We start from the raw sequence: 20677 nt of genomic DNA, 5'->3' as shown, positions 1-20677 counted from the left end.
TGATGATGATTATGATTAAAGTTGTTGAGCTCAATATTGAGTCCAGAAGGCTGTAGAGTACCAAGTGTCACTTGTCAGTTTAATTTTCCACCTTACTCCCACTCTAACCTTTCTGTCCTTGGCCTGCTACAATGTTCCAATGAAGCTCAACGCAAGCTCGAGGAACAGCACCTTGCCTTTTGTCTCAATCCTGGTTTTGGGGAAAGGAATGGTATAGTACCCCTGAGACCAAATTTGGATCTCTGGCTTGGCTTGACTTGATCTTAATCAGGATTGGCTGATCCATCATTTTAAGTGGGAATAATTCTAATATTATGCCTTGCACTCTGGTTTCAAAGCTACAGCAGAACCAGCTAGAACTCCATGAAGTAAGGATGTCTCACCGGCAGCTTCAAGTGAAAGTGGATGAAATGAATGAGGAGATGAGTCTACACAGTGTGAGCCCAACAAGTACGTCATTACTGTCGGAAATTGAGCAGAGCATGGAAGCAGAGGAGCTGGAACAGGAGAGAGAACAGGTACTCAGTTGCACAGCTAGACGATGTTAATTATATATTAATTGTATTTAACGGTATGTTGCTGGGCAATAATTGAGGATTCGCCTGTGTTCCTATCAATGGGAACAGACTGAAACAATGGTTGTTGGTTTGTAATGTGTAAATAAGTGCTTACAAAATTGTGAATAGATTGGCTCCAGTTCTATCCTTCAATACCTGGCCTTCTGGATTATGACATGGTAACAAAAAATAGTGCCTAAAGGCAAAGGCTGGAAACTAACAACAAAAGAAAAGACCAAAAACTAAAATCCACTGACCACTGTGGAAAATGCAAAGTGTAAATTGTCAGAATATGATTATCCTCCGATGTTCCCCGAATCTGAATCATGTGACCAGTGGAAGAATGAAGTGGGTATGTGGACATGGGTAACCAAAGAGAAAACAAGACATGGACTTGATGTTATTGCATCCTACAAGAAGTAAAATCAAAAGTAAATTATCTTGTGAGGTGGATGCCTATCAGTTAGATACTGATCAAGATTTGGATCTTTTATTAGAGTTCTTGAATGAAGCCCTCAAAAAAGATGATGCGATAAATGTCTATGAGACATGATCAGAATTACATAGATTTGGAAAACAGATGGCCTTGGAGGAATATATCATGGACTTTAATAGATTGTATAAAAGATTGATGAAATTGAATTTAGCGATGCTTGGATTGGTGCTAGCATTTAAACTATTGGATGATATTAAGATGTCTCATATGGTCAGGCTTCTGGTTCTAACTGTTGGTTTTTGGAGAAGTTAAGCCCTGTTGGATCAGGTGCTGCTGCCTTAAAAAATAATTCAGCCTTCAAGGAACATACTGAGGCATTCTGCAATGACATAAAGAATAGAAGATTCAATGATTGCCAGATTTTGACATAATTCAGATACTGAACACAGGAGTCAACACAACAGATGGATTAAGGACAGGAGAAAAGTGAGGTAATGCATTTGGGAAGCAAGAAAGGCAAGAGATTACACAATAATGGTAGGATACAGAGAAGCATTGAAGAGTAGAAAGACCTTGGAATGCATGTTCGCAGGTCATGTAGATAAGGTAGCTATGAAGGCATACACGATAATTTCCTTCATTAACCAATATAAGAGCAGGGCAGTTATGCTAGAACTGTGTAAAACACTAGTTAGGCCACAGTTAGAATAGAGCTTATAGTTTTGGCCACCAAATCACATGTGATTGCAATACAAAAGGTACAGAGGAGATTTATGAGGATGTTGCCAGAAATGGAAAAGATTAACAATGAGGGAATATTGTATAGACTGGGGTTGTTTTCTTTGTGACAGAGAAGGCCGAAGGGAAACTTAATTGAGGTTGTGATGATACCTAAATTTACCTTAATCCGAAGTTCAGAGGTTGGGACTGATGAAACTCGGGTCTCTTGCACATGTACCGGCCAGAAACTGGCTGCACATGCGCGGTATTACCTTTTATATGTTCCTTAGGCTGAGGACTGACCCTGCGTGCCTGTGCAGAAGAAAGAACAACGGTGCAAAAAGGCAGGTCAGATGACTTGACATGGAGAACTGTTATCTAGTAGGTGTCCCAGGGAGCAGGACACAGGAGGGGAACAGGGAGAGGTCCCAAGCCAGGGATGGAGACAGGGAGAGGTCCCAGAAAGGAAGTCCCAGGAAAGGGACAAAGATAGGGAACAGAAATCTGTCCTGTTAACTTGTTACAATAAAGGAGCAGAGACAGACTCCAGCTTAAAGAAAGACCTACAGGGAGCAGATTCAAAGAGAAGTGGGCATGAGAGAAGCCCTGGAGATCCAAAGAGGCAGCTGAAGGTTGGTGACTCCGTGTTGCGGGCTTTTGGAGCATAGGTACCCCATTGGAGCAGTGGTGTTCTGCTTGGCACGGCCGAAGATCTGAAATTTGTACTTGGAAGATGATGCTCGAGTGAACTCTGAAATCCCAGGGAAAGGAATCTCAGAAAGTAAGATTGAAGCCCTGCAAAGTGGGCCATTGTTGAAGCTGTCCAAGCAGGAGCGACGTTTGGAGCGAATTCCAAGGCAAGATCTTCAAAGGTGGATATTGGAAACCCTCGTGAGAAAGATGAAGTTTGAGTGAGATTAGTTGGCTCATGATGAGACTAACATCTGAGTGGGCTGTTGAGAAATCTATGGAATCTGTTTTGGTCGTATCTGTCATCTACTGTGTGGTGTGATGTGTCTGACCACAGTTCGCCTGTTAATTCGCATGTACCTCATACTTCCTAAATGTTAGATGTACAATAGATATTGTAAATTGTTTTATCTTTCTAAACTTGTGTAGTAAAGTTTATTTTTGTTTGTTCAAAACCCGTGGAATCTTGTGGTTTTATCATTTAGTAAGCGTTTTGAATCTCAAACTTTAACAAAACATTATTGGTCCCTAACCGAATCTCCCCCCATGACCTGGGATCTGACCAAGGATCATAACGAGGTGTATAAATTGAGGGGTCTAGATGGAGAAAATTATTCTAAGTTCCCTTAGCAAGGAGGTCATTAACCAGGGATCAAAGATTTAAAGTAACATTCGTACCACATAAGTGCCAGGCAATGACCATCTCCAACAAGACAGAATCTAACCATTGACCCTTGACGTTCAATGGCATTACCATCACTGAATCCCCCACTATCAACATCCTGGGGCTTACCATTGACCAGAAACTGAACTGGACTAGCCATATAAATACTGTGGCTACAAGAGCAGGTCAGAGGCTAGAAATCCTGTGGCGAGTAACTCACCACCTGACTCCCCAAGGCACAAGTCAGGAGTGTGATGGAACACTCCACACTTGCCTGGATGAATGCAGTTCCCATAACACTCGAAGCTTGACACCGGCCAGGACAAAGCAGCCAGCTTGATTGGCACCACATCCACAAACATTCACTCCCTCCACCACCGACGCACAGTAACAGCAGTGTGTACTGTCTACAAGATGCACTGCAGGAATTCACCAAGGCTCCTTAGACAGCACCTTCCAACCCCACTAGAAGGACAAGGGCAGCAAATAGATGGGAACACTACCACCTGGAAGTTCCCCTCCAAGTCACTCACCATCCTGACTTGGAAATATATCACCGTTCCTTCACTGTCGCTAGGTCAAAAATCCTGGAACTCCCTAACAGCACTGTGGGTGTAACTACACCACATGGACTGCAGCCGTTCAAGAAGGCAGTTCACCACCACCTTCTCAAGGTCAACTAGGAATGGGCAGTAAACACTGGCCCAGCCAGCGAAGCCCACATCCCGTGGATGAATTTTTTAAAAAAGGATAAGATGGGAGTTGATGTGAATTTCTTTTCGCTCAGAAGCTGGTAGGGGCCTGGAACTCTCTGCCACTGGTTATCTACTTGAAAAGGAAAACTTTGCATGGCTAAGGAAAAAGAGGAGTGTGGAATTAATTGGATTGTACTTCTAAAGAGCTGTCACAAACACAGTGAGCTGAATGGCTTCCTCCAAAGACAGAATGAGGATGAAAGCACCTTCAGATCTGGCAGAGGACAATATTTAAACAAACATAATGGGTGAAAGAATTTGTGGAATTTAGTTAATAGGTGCTTCGGGTGGTAGATGATGGTAATGTCACTGGACTAGTAACCCAGAGGCCCAGACTTATGCTCTGGACTAAAATTTCACCATGGCTGCTGGTGGAATTAAAAAAAGATTTAAAAAGCTAGTCTCAGTAAGTAATGGTGACCATGACAACAATGGTCGATTGTTGTAAAAACCCTTCTGATTCACTAATGCCCTTTAGGGAAGGAAATCTGCCATCCCTACCTGGTCTGGCCTACATGTGACTCCAGACCCACAGCAATGTGGTTGACTCATAACTGCCCTCTGAAATGGCTTAGCAAGTCACTTAGGATGGGCATCAAATGCTGACCTTGTCAGCGATGCCACATCCCAAGAAAGAATAAAGGGAAAAAAATGGTGTAATTTGAAGTATCATTGTGCAGTGAACTATCCAAAGCAACCCTGAGTAGACATTATCTTCGAATCAAGGGGCCGATGACAACCCAAAGCGAAGAGGCTGGGCCCTTGAAATAACACATGAAGAGAATTCTGTGGAAGAGGATGAAGATATTGAAGAGTCCAAACAAATTCTACTGGTCACAAGGTGTTTTAGTCTGTGATAAATATGTTAATCATGGACTCCTTTAACTGTGCAGTACTAGATGATGATCTTCAGCAGTCCCTAAGGATTGAGGATGACTGAGTGGGACCTTGATGGGTTCTGGGATGGCTGATAAGTCCAATCCATGATCTGCAGACTCTGTCACATGGGGCAGGTGGTGCTCGGAAAGTTGGGTAGATGACTTGTTTGAGGTTTGTGTGCTCCCTCCAATGCCTTGACTTTGTCTCTCCATATTCCTGACAAAGTCTTTCGATGTCTCTGGTGCCTTCCTGAATGAATCTTCTCCATTTTGGTTGGTCATAAGCCAGGGACTCCCATGAGCCAACAGGGATGTTTGACCTATTCTCAGGAATACCTTTAAGGACACCCGTAAGCATTTATCTCGTCCTCCTGAGAGTGTCCTGCTGTGACCGAGTTCCGAGTAGAGCAGTTGCTTTGGGAGTCTGGTGTCAGGCACACGGATGATATGTCCCACCCAGTGAAGCTGGTTTTGAGTGAGTAGCGCCTTGATGCTGGGCATGTTAGCTTGGGAGAGCACACTGTTGTTGGACTACCTTTCTTGTCACTGGATTTGGAGGATCTTGCAAAGGCAACGCTGGTGATACATCTCCAGTGCTTTGAGGTGCCTGCTGTAGGTTGTCCAAGTCTCCAAAACAGTGCTTGTACTACAATAGTATATGGGACAGATAGGTTAAAATGTTATCTTGATTTGCCATCTAGTGATGATTGAGGAATATAAAAGTATATAAGGAATATAAAAGTAGTACTTGCTTTATATTTAGTGATGACAGCACATCAAGGTCACTAAAGAGATTTATAATTCCATGTGAAATAGCTGGAGGAAGCTATTTTATAAGTACTGATATAGTAGTGAGATACTTATGCTGTTGAGTAAATCTTCTATGAAAAAGGTGCAATTGAAACTTGACCTGGAACAATGATGTCTAACATCCTGATGAGAAACAAGTATTTGTTGATCAGATGATAGGAATCAGAGTGAAGAAAGCAAATTATCCTAAAAGTACAAAAACAATTTGCTCAACCTACTTGTTAAAAGCTAAAAATTCTGATAGACGCAGGTGTGTTTGAAGTATATACAAGGCAAATAGATGAGATTAATGAGAAATGTGAATTGTGAAATCTGTAAAAAGTACTGAAGGGCGCCACTAGGTCCTATTGTAAGCCTTCGATTAACATGTGACTTTAACAAGGTAGTTGCCATGGATCCAATAGTATGAGACAAAAACGGAAATATTTTCATTCTGTAGTTTGTAGACTTTGTGACCAGATTTAATCTGTCAACAATAATACTTAAGGACAAAAAGACAGGGAACAGACTTTGGACACCAGCAAAGTTTCTGACTGGAAATTTGCTAATGAAAAGTTCAGAAACATGTGTGAAAATATGAACATCATGGTCATGAATACAGCAGCATGGACTATGATTACCACTTGCTTCCATTCACAATGAAATACTGCATAAAATTTTAGCTGATCAACCAAATAGCAAGTTAACAACCATTTGCTTCATGCAAAGAATTCATGCCAGATGGTTGGAGGATGCAGTCCCTAGAGTTTACTCTATGGGCTAAGTCTCTAATTGCCTTTTGTTCTGTGTGATAGTCCTCCTGTTACAATAAATTTAATTCAGGACATTTGGTGCATTATATAAAAAGTAGGCCATAGGGAAGGCCCTAGTGAGGTATTTGGTCATGGTGATAAGACAGTACTTATGGCTATCAAGCTGTCGAGGTTTATTCTTCACATTTAATCAGAAATAATTACAAAATCCCAGACTCTGAGCAGCTGATAGAAGTAAACATGCACCTCGTACTTCAAATGTTGATGTGTTTTATGATGAGTGTTCTTAGGAACAGAAATTGGTAGATCAATGGCTGGGTTGTGATAATGTGAGTGCACGTGACTCATGTGACAGTACCAATACATCCACAGGCCAATTGTCCAGAGTGGGTACTTGAGTGACACATAAAACAGAGTTGGTTTAATGAATGGAGGGTTACAACAATTGTGGGACGTATGGCGAAAGCTACTGGTAAGTAAGTATTCATTGAATGTTCAGGATGATGGCCAAGGTTTACGGACTAGCAGAATGGGGTGAAAGAGTGGAGAGTGAGAAAGCATAATGCAAACACTGATAGTGAGTCTAAAAGTGACTCTTGTGTCAGAAAATTATCACAAACAGGAGAAAGAACCTCCAATAATGCAAGAGGGCAATGTTGCAAGACTAGCGCCAACAGATATAAAAGTGGAAATAAGAGACCAGAGCTTGAATGGATTGAATAATGAAATAAAGGCCACAGGACAATCTCGCAACAGAACCAGAAGATCTCATGCCCATGAAGTTTGGATGACTGACAATAAACTTGACTGTAAATGAATAAGAGAGTTAGATAGTTGGAGAGTATTTTGAGTTTATTCTGAGGTACCAAATAAGGGTCCACCAGCTTTGTCACATAGGTAGATTTGTAGTGAAAAATTCTCGCAGATGGGACTTGTAAGGCTAAAGTGAGGCCAGTAGCTAGGGGTTGTGAAGAGCAACTGGGTGACACAGACTCTGGGTGGACTATATGTATAATTGTACCATCAGCTTGTTTTATGTTTCTCTACTTAACTCACAGCATTGTTCTTCATTCATCACAGCTGAGAATAGAACTCTGGGAGGCTTACTGCCAAGTACGTTCACTTTGCTCACACCTGAGAGGAAATGACATCACAGACTCTGCACTTTCCACTGACTCCTCTATGGATGAATCTTCTGACACCTCCTCTGCCAAAGATATCCCTACAGGGAGCCTACACACAGCACTGCACGAGCTCAAACGTCTGATCCAGAACATTCTTGATGGAAATGAGTCTACGGTATGTTAGTATGAATTAACTCAAGTAGAACTCCAATGTATCACGATGTACACACTGGGCAAGCTCAAACCAGAATCTGGCGTATGCTAGGTGCATACAACTGCATTAAATTCCCATTGATTCAACATTCAATGTACTTAGCTCCCTATAGATTAACAGGCTCCCACCAAAAAGAGTTATTACTGTAATGTTTAACTCTTTTAGAAAAGAGCTTTATGAACACCTGTTTAAGAATACGTTTGAAGGATATTGGTATAATTATTTCAATAAAAGCATAAAAATGCCAGAAATACTCAGCAGGTCATACAGCATCTTTGGAGAAAGAAACAGAGTTGACATTGCAGGTCAACAACCTTTCAGCAGAACACTGGCAACAACTGGAGCAAGCCCTCGTGTATGACAACTTCTGACAAAAAGTCATTGACCCTAAACGTTAATTCTGTTTCTCTCTCCATTGATCTGCTATCTCCAGCATTTTCTGTTTTTAATTCAGATTTCCAGCATCCTCGGAGTTTTGCTCTTGATCAAATAGTTGCAGTCCCTTTTGGGACACTAGGAATGTGATCTGTGGAATATAGCTGGTCAGGTTGAACAACGTGTATGGTAATGTTAAGATGATATTGCTCAGTAACCTAGCATGTTAGTTTTCTCTGTTTATTCAGGAATTAAAGTATTAAGAGACATGCCAATGTAAATTGTCCCTGGAGTCTAATAGTAAAATTGTTGTGGGTGGAATGCATTAAGTGACATGTTATTTCATGTTTTGTGTGTGTGCCTGAATTCACATGTATTTCTGTGTACGTGTGGCATTTGCAGGGAATTCTAGTCTCTGCTTGATGATAGTATAACTATTTCCAATGTATTTGTGTGACTTGTATTAAGCTATTCAATATCTGGTGCTTATCTAACACATGTGTACTTAATTCTGATATGGTACTTAAGTAGTTAGTGTTCCACTCCCAAATATTGACTTTGTTTAATGTTTTAACAAAAAGCAGATGGAAGCAAGCCAAATCCACTACCACTGCCTCCCCCACCACCCACCCCCACCATGACCAAAACGCACATTTAAAAAGGTTTCACAACATAGGGGCTAAGCAATGAATGTTGGTCCAAATCTATTAACAAACAGAAGCTAAATGATCATTTCAGGTGCCTATTTTCGACCATAACAATTCCAGTGCAATTTTATAAACTCTGACACCAATGTGACTACCAAACTTCACTACACATTCTACATAGCAGTAGCTCTAGAAGCAAAGGCAGTAATGGCTGAAATGCGTGTCCTGGGCTTGAGACCCCAGCACTGGTTATGTTTCCGGGTCCAATTCCTGACACTCATCCTGGTTTTTGATGAGCAAGGTGGCTAGGGTGCATGTTTGCCATTCAATTAAGGTTGCAGGCAGGCTCCTGAGACTGGAGGGCCAATAGGAGGCTCCCTACCAATGACTAATCGGCAGCCTCATCATCAGTGGTGGGAGCTGCAGATTTGGGGAGAGGGGTGGGTGGAAATGAGAGGGTGCCTCCATTTCAAGGCACCTTCTGAAAAGATTTTTAAAATGTTGATCATTAAAAAGGCCCCAGCTGCCAGGCCATCATCATGGGGGAGGGCAATGCCTCCACTGGATAGCCAGAGCCACACTGTGACTTGATGGCTATGGAATGTGGAAGGGTGGCTCGTAGGAGAGTTGGAGCACTGGCCACCTCCCCGGAGGCTGGGGGCTGCCTCCATCCCTTGGCTGTGTTTCGACCTCAGAGTGGGGGACCAGCAGGCTGACTGGGAAATCCTCGTCGGCCTCTGCTGAGTGGCCATATTAGGCCATTTAATTGACCTAACAGACTAATGGTCCACCACCCACTCACCCCACCTGAACCACCTGGAACTAAAATGGCTGGGAGCACAGCGAGTGACTGACACCCTGGCCAATTATGGGAAATTGTGGGCCCACCCACTTCAGGTCCAACCTCAGTGGCTCTTTGAAAATTGGTCACATAGTCTCTGGCACCCATCCCTTACCGATTATTGGGGTGCAACACTCTCATCCGGTGTTTTTGGGGGCATAGCAGTTTCCAGTTCTGTATGTTATTTGGTGTGGCTTCTCACACAATTTAAACACATGGTGTTAACTCTCAAAAGGGGAAAACTTTCATATTTTGGGTATCCATTGTCAGCATGAAGCACTCCTGTGTCAGGTGTAGCAAAAGGCATCTGTAAAACCACTACACTACCTAAACCTCACAAAGGCACTTGCTGCCAGACCAGTGTCACTTTTCTATTTTTTCCCTACTACCTCTGAACTATAAACAGTTTGGAAAGCTGTGCTGCTAGTTTGATTCATGAATCCAGCATTGACTTGGGGATTCGGAACACAGGCCCAAGGTTTATTCTGTTGGTCAGGTGTAGTGAATGGTAAACTCTTGAGCGTTCTCAGCAGGCTGATTTTCATGCGACTTGCCCTCTCGCTGATCTTTGTTGTCTGTATAGGTGGTGCTGCTGAGAGTTGAAATGAATGCAATGAAAGAAGAGAGAGACAAGCTGAAGGTGACATCCGAAGAAAAGGAACAAGACAAGCAGCTTCAGAAAGCTCTCAGCGACCGGGATGAAGCCATAGCAAAGTAAGAAACTTGTCTGATGAAAATGAAAAGCCATGAGCAGCTACAGGCTAAGAGGGGCCGTGGTTAATTTTGTAGCTGACGATTATCTCAACATCAATCCCACTCCAACAGTAGATCTGACAGTATCAGCCATGCCACCCTCTCCTCTCCTGCCCAAAACAGATACTTCAATATTGTGAATTTAAATCATCCCTTTTCCATTGTGCTTTGTACTGGTATCAATACCATTTGAATGGCTTGCGGACTGAATAAGTCTATGATGCATCATCAATATATCCAAAAGAACTCCAGTGTGGCACTTTGACATCCTGTGTCTGCATTGCCTAAGTTATTGGATTTGAAAACAGCTGACCTTGCTCTCTGATTCACCTGTCTAAAGGTATTTGTCTAGTTGCAGCTCTAATTATGCAGATCGGAATATAATTGTATCTCAGGAAGATGAAGTGAAGATCACAGGTGAACATGCATTTACTGTCACAGTTTCAAACAGATCTGATGTTGCTCAACATATAAGAAAAATAAGTTAAACACTCCTTGAGTAACGTAATCTTCACTTACACCACCCCCCCAATCCACCTCTCAGACAGATATCATAACAGATAATCAATCCCTTGACATTCAAAATGGCTTTGACAAAACCAATCAGAGAAGATTTAAACCTGAAGTGGAAGCTCATGGGATCAGAGATGTTGTAAATTGGATTATTAATTGACTGAGTAACTAATGAGCTATAAAAGGTAGCAACTGGACTGTTGAGCTCTCCAGAGACCAATTCTTTAGCTTTGCCCTATATCATAATTATCGGAGCACCAACACAGAGTGGTTGTGCAGTACAGATCTGCATCTTTGATCCCCTAATTCCCAAACTCACTGTTGTGGTTATGCTGAGACAGGACAGTAAATCGAAGGAAATATCATTTTTGTACCCCTCTCACTTGACTCCTTGGAACTGGTTTGGAGGGATATTGGAGACCTGGGAGCTAGTGAAGCACACCATGTACATGTGCTCACAAGCACACTTTGCATACATCATGGGAATGCTGTGGGAAAAGTGGGAGTGTAACCTAGATAAAGAGTATAAATGTGACATGATTTCACATCACAGACTGTTCCAGGCAGAGTTTAGTATTAAACTATCCCCTCCATGCACCCCTCACCACCCCACTCGATCATTAAAACATTTACTTTTGAAGATCAAAGTGTAAAATGACAATCCCCATCTCCTGCTCTGAATTGTACCTGTCTTTCCTTTTTTTCTATTCTCCCTTTTCCTGTTTTGCTTGTGTATCATTCAGTTAACCATTCTTCATTCTTCACTCCTGTACTCACTTCACTATTGCTAAAATACAGATCCAGTCATACTGGAACCTGACCTATATAAAACTCTTCGGAGCATAATTTAGGAACAGACTCAAAGCAGTAAATTTCCACAGTCAGGATGGCTGCAACCCCAAGGAAATGAATGAGGTGATTATTTCTGAGGAGTTCTGTAAGTAGAGGTTCAAGCTGAGGACCAGAGTGACCCCTCTAATTTTGTATCTAAAATGTAAATCCAGATAGAGCAAGTCCAGGGGTGATATCAAGAAGTGCCTCTACACAAAGAGTGAGCAATGCCTGTAGTGACCGTCTGGACAAAGTAATGGGCAGGAGAAACTCTTTAGTCATTTGCGAGACAATTGCAAGTCCTCAGATACTGTAGCAGTCCATGTTTGCATGCATAAAGACCTGCACAACACTGAGGCCTGAACAGATTAGGTGGCAAGTAACATTTGTGCCAGGAAATGGCTATCACTATCAAGAGACGCACTAATCACCTCCCTTTGACATTCAATGGCATTATCATTGTTGAAACACCCATCATCAATACCCTGGGGGTCACTATGGGTCAGCCTTGAAAAACTCAAGAATCAGAAAGCAATTACAAATTAACTAGGAATAAGACTGGATGTGCTGCCATAGCTGGTAGAAGATAAAGATGCTGTGATGTTGTTGTGGATGACCATGTTGAACATTGGTGTGCAAGAGTGAAGGAATATTCTGGAACTTTGTTTACTTTTGTGGAATATTTATACCAGACTTCCTCTGATGATAATAAACAGCTGGCATAAACCCCACGATGGGGTAGATTGTACCCACAATTTGTAAGGAGAGGGCTTGACCTCTCATTTTTATCGCAGATTTCCAGCACCCATAGTATTTTGCTTTTATTCTCTCATTCCATGCAATTTTTAACCTCTTTTGAGTGAAAAAATAAGTTGGGGAAATTGAGAGCAAGGCAGGAAAGAAATGGGGAGATGGATTGTACCAGGGCAGCCAGTCTCACAGCCAGAAACAAAGTGGCTGACTATGAGGGTGATCTATGCTGTATGAAAATTCTTTCAGGTTTGGATTCTGTAGATAAAAATAGTTGGAATAGTTCTGGGGAAAAGTTCACATATTTTAAAAATCCCAAATGAAAGGATATCATAATGACCCAATTAAATGCTAATAGTAGAGTTTAGTCAGAGCTTTGAAGATTACCATAAGGAAAAAAAGCCAATACGGCAAGGTTACTTTGTCAATTTAGGTCCATCTACAGGATCTTTTCAGGATATTTTCATCTCTTTACTTTTCATTGAATCAGGAATTGCAAGATACCAGATGAGGTCCATAGTGCACCTCACTTACCAATAGTGAATCATGTGTGCTATTTCTAGAGAAACTCCAGAGTGCTCTTACTGTAGCACATGAGGTAACTGCTGCAACTATGTGATCAGAGATTAAATGGCCAAGCGAAAATTCCGGTTTTGAGATTAAGTTAGCTCAGCCTTGGATAGCTTCTATCCTGAAGTTGTACCTTGACAAGAAAATGCTTTTCCTCCTGGTCAGAATCAGAGCCTGGCATTCACACATTGGGCAGTGTGCCTTTTCATGTTGTTCACCTTGCAACCTGTGGAATCTGTTTAATTTGCAGATTTCAAATGTGTTTGGACTTGCTTCACTAGATGCTTGATCTTTACAGTGTCAAAAAGGACCTTTTGAACAGAATGTCTTCACCCAATGTGTGGCAGAGTTGTCAAATAAGTTATCTGATAAGGCACTTTAAGTGGACAAACTGAATAGTTCAAAGACTTGATGTATTTCTGGAGAGAGACGTGAGTGTAAGGTCGAGTGAAAAGGCAGGTGAATGGTCTTTGAAACCTAGCAAAATGGGATGTGCCTCCTGGCCATTTTTTTTTACCAAAAAGATCTTAGGCTATTCTCAAACTGCTCCTTTAAAATATCACCAGTGAATCTGACATTCGCACACTGGTATAGTGTGCCTTTGGTGGAATGTATCTGCAAATAAGGCATGACAGAGAAAATGGGCAGGATAGCCATGAGCTGGTAAGTATGTTGGAGTTGATCCTTTCATACCACCTCCTGTTACATTTTGTTAACATTTCAGTGGACTTCCTCCTTTTGCCTTTTTGTTGAACAGTGAAATGAAATACATGCCAATAACTAATGATATATAGACCTGGTCTGTGGCAATAACCCAGGTCAGCCCTGTAATGCAACTTTCAGGAAAATAAATGTGGTCTGGGTTAGGTTGAGTCCAGGTCACATGGAGCATTTCCCTCCTTCCCAATCCATTTTTGCTACTTGTCTCTACAAAGTGCTGACTCGGATTATATTTTCGCAGGTTTTGGACATCTCTGGTACCTCAACCAAATCACTATGTATGACAGGAAACATTGGCCTTTTGATCAGGATAGGGTGGATAGTGTATCATGGCTGATCCAGTCCTAGTCCAATGTCCAGATGTGGACTTAATAGAGGGGATGTTGGACGGTGATCAGGAATAAAACTGTAGCTAATGCACTTCCTCCCAACCAGGGGTGTAGTGCTGCCAGAGCACAGCTGAGTGCCGCTCCGGTGGGGAGGAAGGTTAGAGGGAGGGATTTTGGGGGGAGGGGGCAGGAAGAGGGGGGATTGGGGAGAGGGGGCAGGAAGAGGGGGGATTGGGGGGAGGGGGGAGGAAGAGGGGGAGTTTGTGGCAGGGGAGGAAGAGGGGGGGCTTGTGGGGTGGGAAGGAAGAAGGGGGTCTGTTGTGGGGGAGAGGGGTGGGAGGCTGGGGGAAGGGGGTTGGGGGAGGTGGTTCGGGGAGGGAGTTGGGTTGGGGTGGGGAGGAGGTTGAAGGGGGTTGGGGTGGGGATTGGGGTGGGGAGGAGGTTGGAGGTGGTTGGGGTGGTGCGGGAGGTTGCAGTGATGGGTTGGGGTGAAGCGGGGATGTTGGGGAGAGGGAGTGGGTGTTGGGGTAGAGGGGTGGGAAATGTGAGGTGGGGGAGGGGCTGGGGGAGGTTTGGGTAGGAGGCGGAGTGGCAGGGGTGGGTGAGGTTTTGGAAGGGGTGGGAAGGTTGAGGGGAGGGGTGGGGAGGAGGTTGGAGGGAGGGATGAGAAAGAGCTTGGTGTCAGAGGGGGCATTAATATTTTTCACTTATAAAGCTTTATTTTACTAACTTTTGGGGCTTCAAATGATTAGTACATAAGAAAATAGCATAATAGTAGATTTAGAAATGATCTGGCCAACACATTTTCCCAATGCCCTGGAACCTCAAAATTTGGCACTGAAGCCCACTTCCAACCCAGCCCTGAGACTGATTGCCTTATGGATCTTATGAATCCGTGGGATTTACTTCCACATAGGGCAATGCATAACTTTGAAAGCAGCATGCTTCTTGCAATGTGCTGCATGGTTGGATATTTAACTATGATGGTGTAATGTAAAGGTAACATTGAGTTTCTGTTTCAGGGAGAACGCTCTGGAAATGGAACTGGCAAAGTGTAAGATTGACATGATGTCACTCAACAGCCAACTTCTAGATGCAATCCAACAGAAACTCAACCTCTCGCAGCAGCTGGAGGCCTGGCAGGTAGGTCAAAGGTCAGGGAAATTCGAACTTTAAAATGGTTTGTTTTGAATTCAGGTTTTAGTGATTTATATACATATGAGTCCCTTGTTAGTCAAGAATCCATCTACCGCTGCCTTAAAAATATTCAATGACCCTGCCACCACCTTTCTCCGGGAAAGACAGTTCAAGAGATTTATGACTCTCAGAGAAAATATTTCTCCTCAGCTCTGTCTTAAATGGGGGAACCCTTATTTTTAAACTGTGTCATCTAGTTCTAGTCTCTCCCACAAGGGGAAACATCCTCTCAGCATCCACCCTGCCAAGTCTCCTGAGGATCTTGTATGTTTCAATAAGATCACTTCTCAATCCTCTAAACTCCAATGGATATAGGCCCAGCCTGTCCAACTTTTCCTTGTAAGATACCCTGGGATGGGGAGGAGGGATCAGTTGAGTGAACCTTCTCTGAACTGATAACGCATTTACATCCTTTCTTAAATAAGGAGACCAAAACTGTGCACACTACTCCACCTGTGGTCTCACCAATGCCTGTGCAACTGTGGCAAAATACCCCTACTTTTATATTCCATTCACCTTGCAATAAATGACAACATTCCATTTGCCTTACTAATTACTTGTTATACCTGCATATTAACTTTTTGTGATTCATGTACCAGGACACCCAGATCTCTCTGTACCACTGAGTTCTGCAATCTCTCCATTTAAATAATATGTTGCCTTTCTATTCTTCCTGCCAAAGTGGACATTTTCCCACATCATACTCAATCTGCCAAATTTTTACCCACTCACTTAATCTGCCTATATCCCTTTGCAGACTCCTTATGTCCTCTTCACAATTTACTCTCCTCCCTATCTTTGTGTCATCAGCAATTTAGCAACCATACATTCAGTCCCTTCATCCAAATCATTGATATAAATTGTAAATAGTTGAGGCCTCAAATCTGATCCCTGTGGCACTCCACTTGTCACATCTTGCCAACCCGAGAAAGACCCTTTTATCCCTGCTCTCTGCTTCCTGTTAGCTAATCAATCCTTTATCCATGCTAATATGTTACATCCTATGCCATGTGCTCTTATTTTGCATAGCAACCTTTGATGTGGCACCTTGTCAAATGCTTTCTGTAAATCTAAGTACAGCACGTCCACAGGTTCCCCCTTATTTACCTTGTTTGTTCCTTCCTCAAAGAACTCCAACAAATTAGTCAAACATGCTTTCCTTTCCACAAAACCATGTTGAGTCTGCTTGATTGCATTGAGGTTTACTACGTATATTATCACTACATTTTAGTAAATCTTAAATCAGTTACTGAACAGGCTTCATTGTTCCACACAGTCATCTGAAGGATGTGTTGCTATTTGAAATGTGCAACCCTGTCTCCAAAGATGGATTCTTATCAGTATTTTCTGAAATCACTACAGTGGATATCTTTCTCATGAGAAGATGCCTTTCTTTCCCGCCTCAGTGAGGTTAGCTATATTGTGATCATTTCACTGGTAAATGCTGATCCTTTTAAGAGAATCCCCTGAATATAATTTCACTTAATTTAGTTAACATGATGGCACCTTTACCTGTTTACACTGACAACTGCAAATCACGTCGCTAATTTGTCTTCAACTCACGTACCTTTACCTTCAGATGTGAAACCTCAACATATGCTTTCTGAAAATCTAAGAATTTTACACCCATTAAATATCTCCAGTCCACTACTTTAGTTACATCGCTTGAGATTTCCAGTAGGTTTGGGAGGCTCTGCCTTTAGCAAACCAAAATGCCAACTCCATATCCACTCTGTGAACTTCACTAACACATGGGCATTCACCTTTGAAGTTTTGAGCATTTCCCCTCCACTAGTGTTAGCCCACTCTAGTTCACACCTCAGTCTGAAATCAACGTGAATGAATTTTGTGTTCATGAAGTTTAAGAAGGAGTCAGATACTCCCACTTTTTAAAAATAAAAGATGGCATGATGCAAAATTTGTCTACTCTCCTCGACTGAATGACTTCAGCTGAGTTGAATGCTCAAAATGGCAGCTTATTTTGAAAGCTTTGGCATTTAAGGAAGGGAAAATGCTGAATGGGGGAAAAGCACTACAAAATAAAAATTAGCATACATTAAAATGTCATAATAAGTCCCAATCCCAGATATTTAATTGTATCTGTGACAAGTAAATTGTAATGTGCCTGCTATACGTACAGTATTAAGACGCTGAATTCTGCAGCCACATAAATAAATGTTGTAAACAGGAGACTAGAATGAACAAGCTGCTTCCACATATTATGCACCCACGCTTAAAATATGAATTTATAATTATGTGAAACACTTCATTTCTGCTCACATTTGATTCAAATACCTAATGGCTCTTTCTTTTTACTGGCATGTTTCTAGAAATGGGAGTTCAGACTTCATTTGAACAAGAAACCATCATTATGTAAATTGTAAGGAAATGCTTTGAAATTAATGAGGATGGGTTTCAAAGGATGCGAGTTGGGCCCAGTAAACAGGGGATTCTCTTAAATGGGTGTATTTGTGTAGTCAGATACATGATTTGACTTTGAGTGTATGAGTAAACTGGGAACCACAGTAGGTATAAATGTGATGGGATGTCTAGACGATGTACCTGTACAGGGGAAATCTCAGTGTGATATGGGAATCAACTGGGTGGATATAGGTATTTGAGGTGAGTACCAAATGGTGGGATCACCTTCGTGCCAAGGTAAGTACTATGTGATCCAATCTAAGTATTGGGTCCTGCCCCATGTAACATAATAGAAGTAGTCCAACAGAGAAATGCTTTTGTTCTTGTTGCTTCAGAGCCTTGTGTTTTCTTCCCTCTTCTTTCCTGTTGCAGTTTGCTTCCTCAGGGCTTTTCACTATCTGGCTCCTCTGGTTTCTCATCTAGTGGCCTTTCCCAGCTACTGTACAAGCAGACTATTGTAAGCCCCCTCCTGCCTCCGAGGTGAGCTTTAATTGTAACATCCACTTGTTAGAATGTTTCCCCATTCCATCCATTTTTCATCTTTAGCTGTTCTTGACTTTTGAGTTTTCCATTCTCACATTATGCACACTTCAGTCATTTAATCAAGCTCCATGTTATGCAGCTGTGAATGACAGACCCAAGGCAAAGTGAACCTTAGCTTCTCAGTTCACTGCAGGTCGTTGTTGGATGTTGCAGGTCAGATCAAGCTTTGCATGCGGCCATCAGAATAATCTTCTATCACTCTTTCTTTCTGACTTGTTCAGCCTTATCATCACAGCACTGAAACATGATGCCATTGTTCTGATAGTCATTGCAGACTGCTTTAGTAGTGAAGTGTCTCATTATCCAAGAGATCACAACTGTCAATTCCACTAAGGTTCATTTCTGACTAGTAAAAGAACCTGTATTTAGAGTAATAATTCAAGCAAACCCCTTCTGTACAATGCCCTTCATGCTACATGTCTGACCCATATCGCATTAAGTCCTTGGTACACATGGCTGGGTTACATCCTTCCAACTAATGTCCTTCAGTGTATTTCACCTCCTGAGACAGGTACTGTACTCACCACCAAAAGCATCAGTTACAATGAAGAACAATGCAACAGATGTTCATGTTTGATTCCATCACTTCTGGAAATGTTTCTGAATCATTCCTTGGGAGGTTTCTGCTAGTCGGTTTTTGTGTTCTCTAGACTGCTGTGTGTTGGAATTCAAAATCTGCCCCAAAAACCTCTGGAAAAATGACATCCAGCAACTTGATCTAACTGAGAAATAGGTTAAGTGGCTGTTTCAGGAAATGATTATTTCTAAACTTGCCCTCACTCTATGAACTTGAAGTGAGATTCCAGCATGTGCCTGCTAGCCCTGTAATAGGGATGCACTGTAGACTCGATTTGGCTGCAGTCAGCTCCAATCCTCCTTTTTACTGTCTCCACAACACTAACTATTCCCTGTCTCAGCTCTCCAGTCCTGATTTTTCTTTCTTGGCACAGAAGTTAGTCTAGGGTGCCCTCCTCCACCCATATTCCCAAATCCTGCACTGCACAACCCTCCTAGCTTTCACTGGACAGCACCTGATTCTCCTGTGCCTCAGTGCTAGGAATATATTATGCTTAGCTGTGACCTTACCCTCTTGTTCATCTTTCTCCCTCCCTCATTGTCCTTTCAGTATTGACCACTGTATGATCAATGTATATTGTACCACAGTTACAAAGCTGTAAACGTACCACTCCAGACTGCATTGAATAGCGCACAGGAGTATCTTGAAACAATATTTGGTTTGCCCACTGCCATGTTCTGTGAAGTAATCTGAAGCTTCCCTGCAGCCAGTGTAACTAAATGTGTGCCAAAAGCTGACTCCCATTCCTTCCTTTCCTTGCAGGATGACATGCATAGGGTCATTGACCAGCAGTTAATGGACAAACAACAGAGAGAGTGTCGTCTGTCAGCACAATCCTACAGGAACAGCTGCAGCATGAGGCACAAAGTCATCTCCTCAGTGAGACCGGAACGTAACCGAGAAGAGGTCATTGGGGCAGAAGGGAAACGTCCCTTCTCATTTTTCAAGAAGAATTAATTTTCTTTGTAATTACTAAAGGGACCATTGTGGAGTTGGCAGGGCTTCAAGAGATTCTTTGTACAAAGAGTGTTTCGTTGAATTAGGAAGGGAACTCATTCTTCCTGGGCTCAGGCGATGCTTCTATTCACCTGCAAAGGGGCGGCAGGGTGGCATAGTGGAGCAAACCCTGGGTAATGCAGGCTAAGTCAGGTAGCCTTGTTACTGGAGATATTCTCTGCTATAACTGGTGCCCAAAATAGTCTTTGACAAAGGTTCTTGTACATGGAGTATTGCACGACCATACTGTACATAACCGGTTAAAACAAATTTTGTTGATAAGTTCAATTATTTTCACAAAAAAACTAAAAATACGAGTTGAAGAATGTCTAATCTATGAAGGACTGAATGTTTCTGCAGTATTATTTGAGATAGTTAGGCTGTTTGCCTTTAAGGAATCATATGAGACAGCAAACCCATATGCATCCATAGTGAGTAAGTAACTGTACAGCACCCTGTGAACAGTGCACCTCAGAAGATTCATATGGAATATTGCTGCATGTGCATGTGTAGCGTGGGCAGTTCACTGTGTGCCTGTAGAATTCAGTGTCTGCGACGCGTGCCTGTTCAATATAGTGCAAGATAATGCACCGTGCACAAGTACAGTGTTAGAGTGCACTTTGTGTATAAAGTGCTCCAAAATACCATCTCTATAGAATGTCAGTGGATACTGGTTCAGTGTGCAAGTGCACTGAGAGTATGAATTGTTAGGACAATACAGTCAATGCACTGCACCATAACCCTACACAGCACAGTACAGGTTCATGGCTGATGTTTATATTTAAAGTATGCTGGGAACCTGAAAAACACATGGGATGTTTGTCAGCACCTGCAAAGAAAAAGGACAGGTTCATGTCTTGAGTGGAGATATTTATTTAAAGCGAATGAGGGATCTTCACCCGAAACAATAAGGGCGGTTCTGACACTGTCAGCTGGGAGCAGTGGTAGCTGGATGCCCATCTTGGCAAATCGCAGCTTGTGTTTTTTTTCTTTTGTTGATGAAGGGAAAAGTTA

At 42.3% G+C, this 20677-nt stretch overlaps 1 protein-coding gene across 1 annotated transcript in view; it reads left to right on the top strand.

The window, feature by feature from the left end:
- Positions 1–19961, top strand: part of LOC144687104 (BICD family-like cargo adapter 1) — a 78413-nt gene extending 58452 nt beyond the window's left edge. Inside the window, exons 5-9 of the mRNA XM_078552862.1 lie at positions 339–518; positions 7343–7561; positions 10047–10177; positions 14952–15072; positions 19430–19961. Of these exons, the coding sequence (XP_078408988.1) occupies positions 339–518; positions 7343–7561; positions 10047–10177; positions 14952–15072; positions 19430–19624 (846 nt within the window). The 3' untranslated portion in view covers positions 19625–19961. The remainder of the gene's footprint in view (positions 1–338; positions 519–7342; positions 7562–10046; positions 10178–14951; positions 15073–19429) is intronic.
- Positions 19962–20677: the final 716 nt, after the last annotated feature.

Source organism: Cetorhinus maximus, chromosome 12, assembly GCF_964194155.1.
Source record: "Cetorhinus maximus chromosome 12, sCetMax3.hap1.1, whole genome shotgun sequence".
Classification (NCBI taxonomy): Eukaryota; Metazoa; Chordata; class Chondrichthyes; order Lamniformes; family Cetorhinidae; genus Cetorhinus; species Cetorhinus maximus.
The sequence above is the reverse complement of the archived record's forward strand: the minus strand, read 5'-3'. Positions and strand labels throughout refer to the sequence as shown.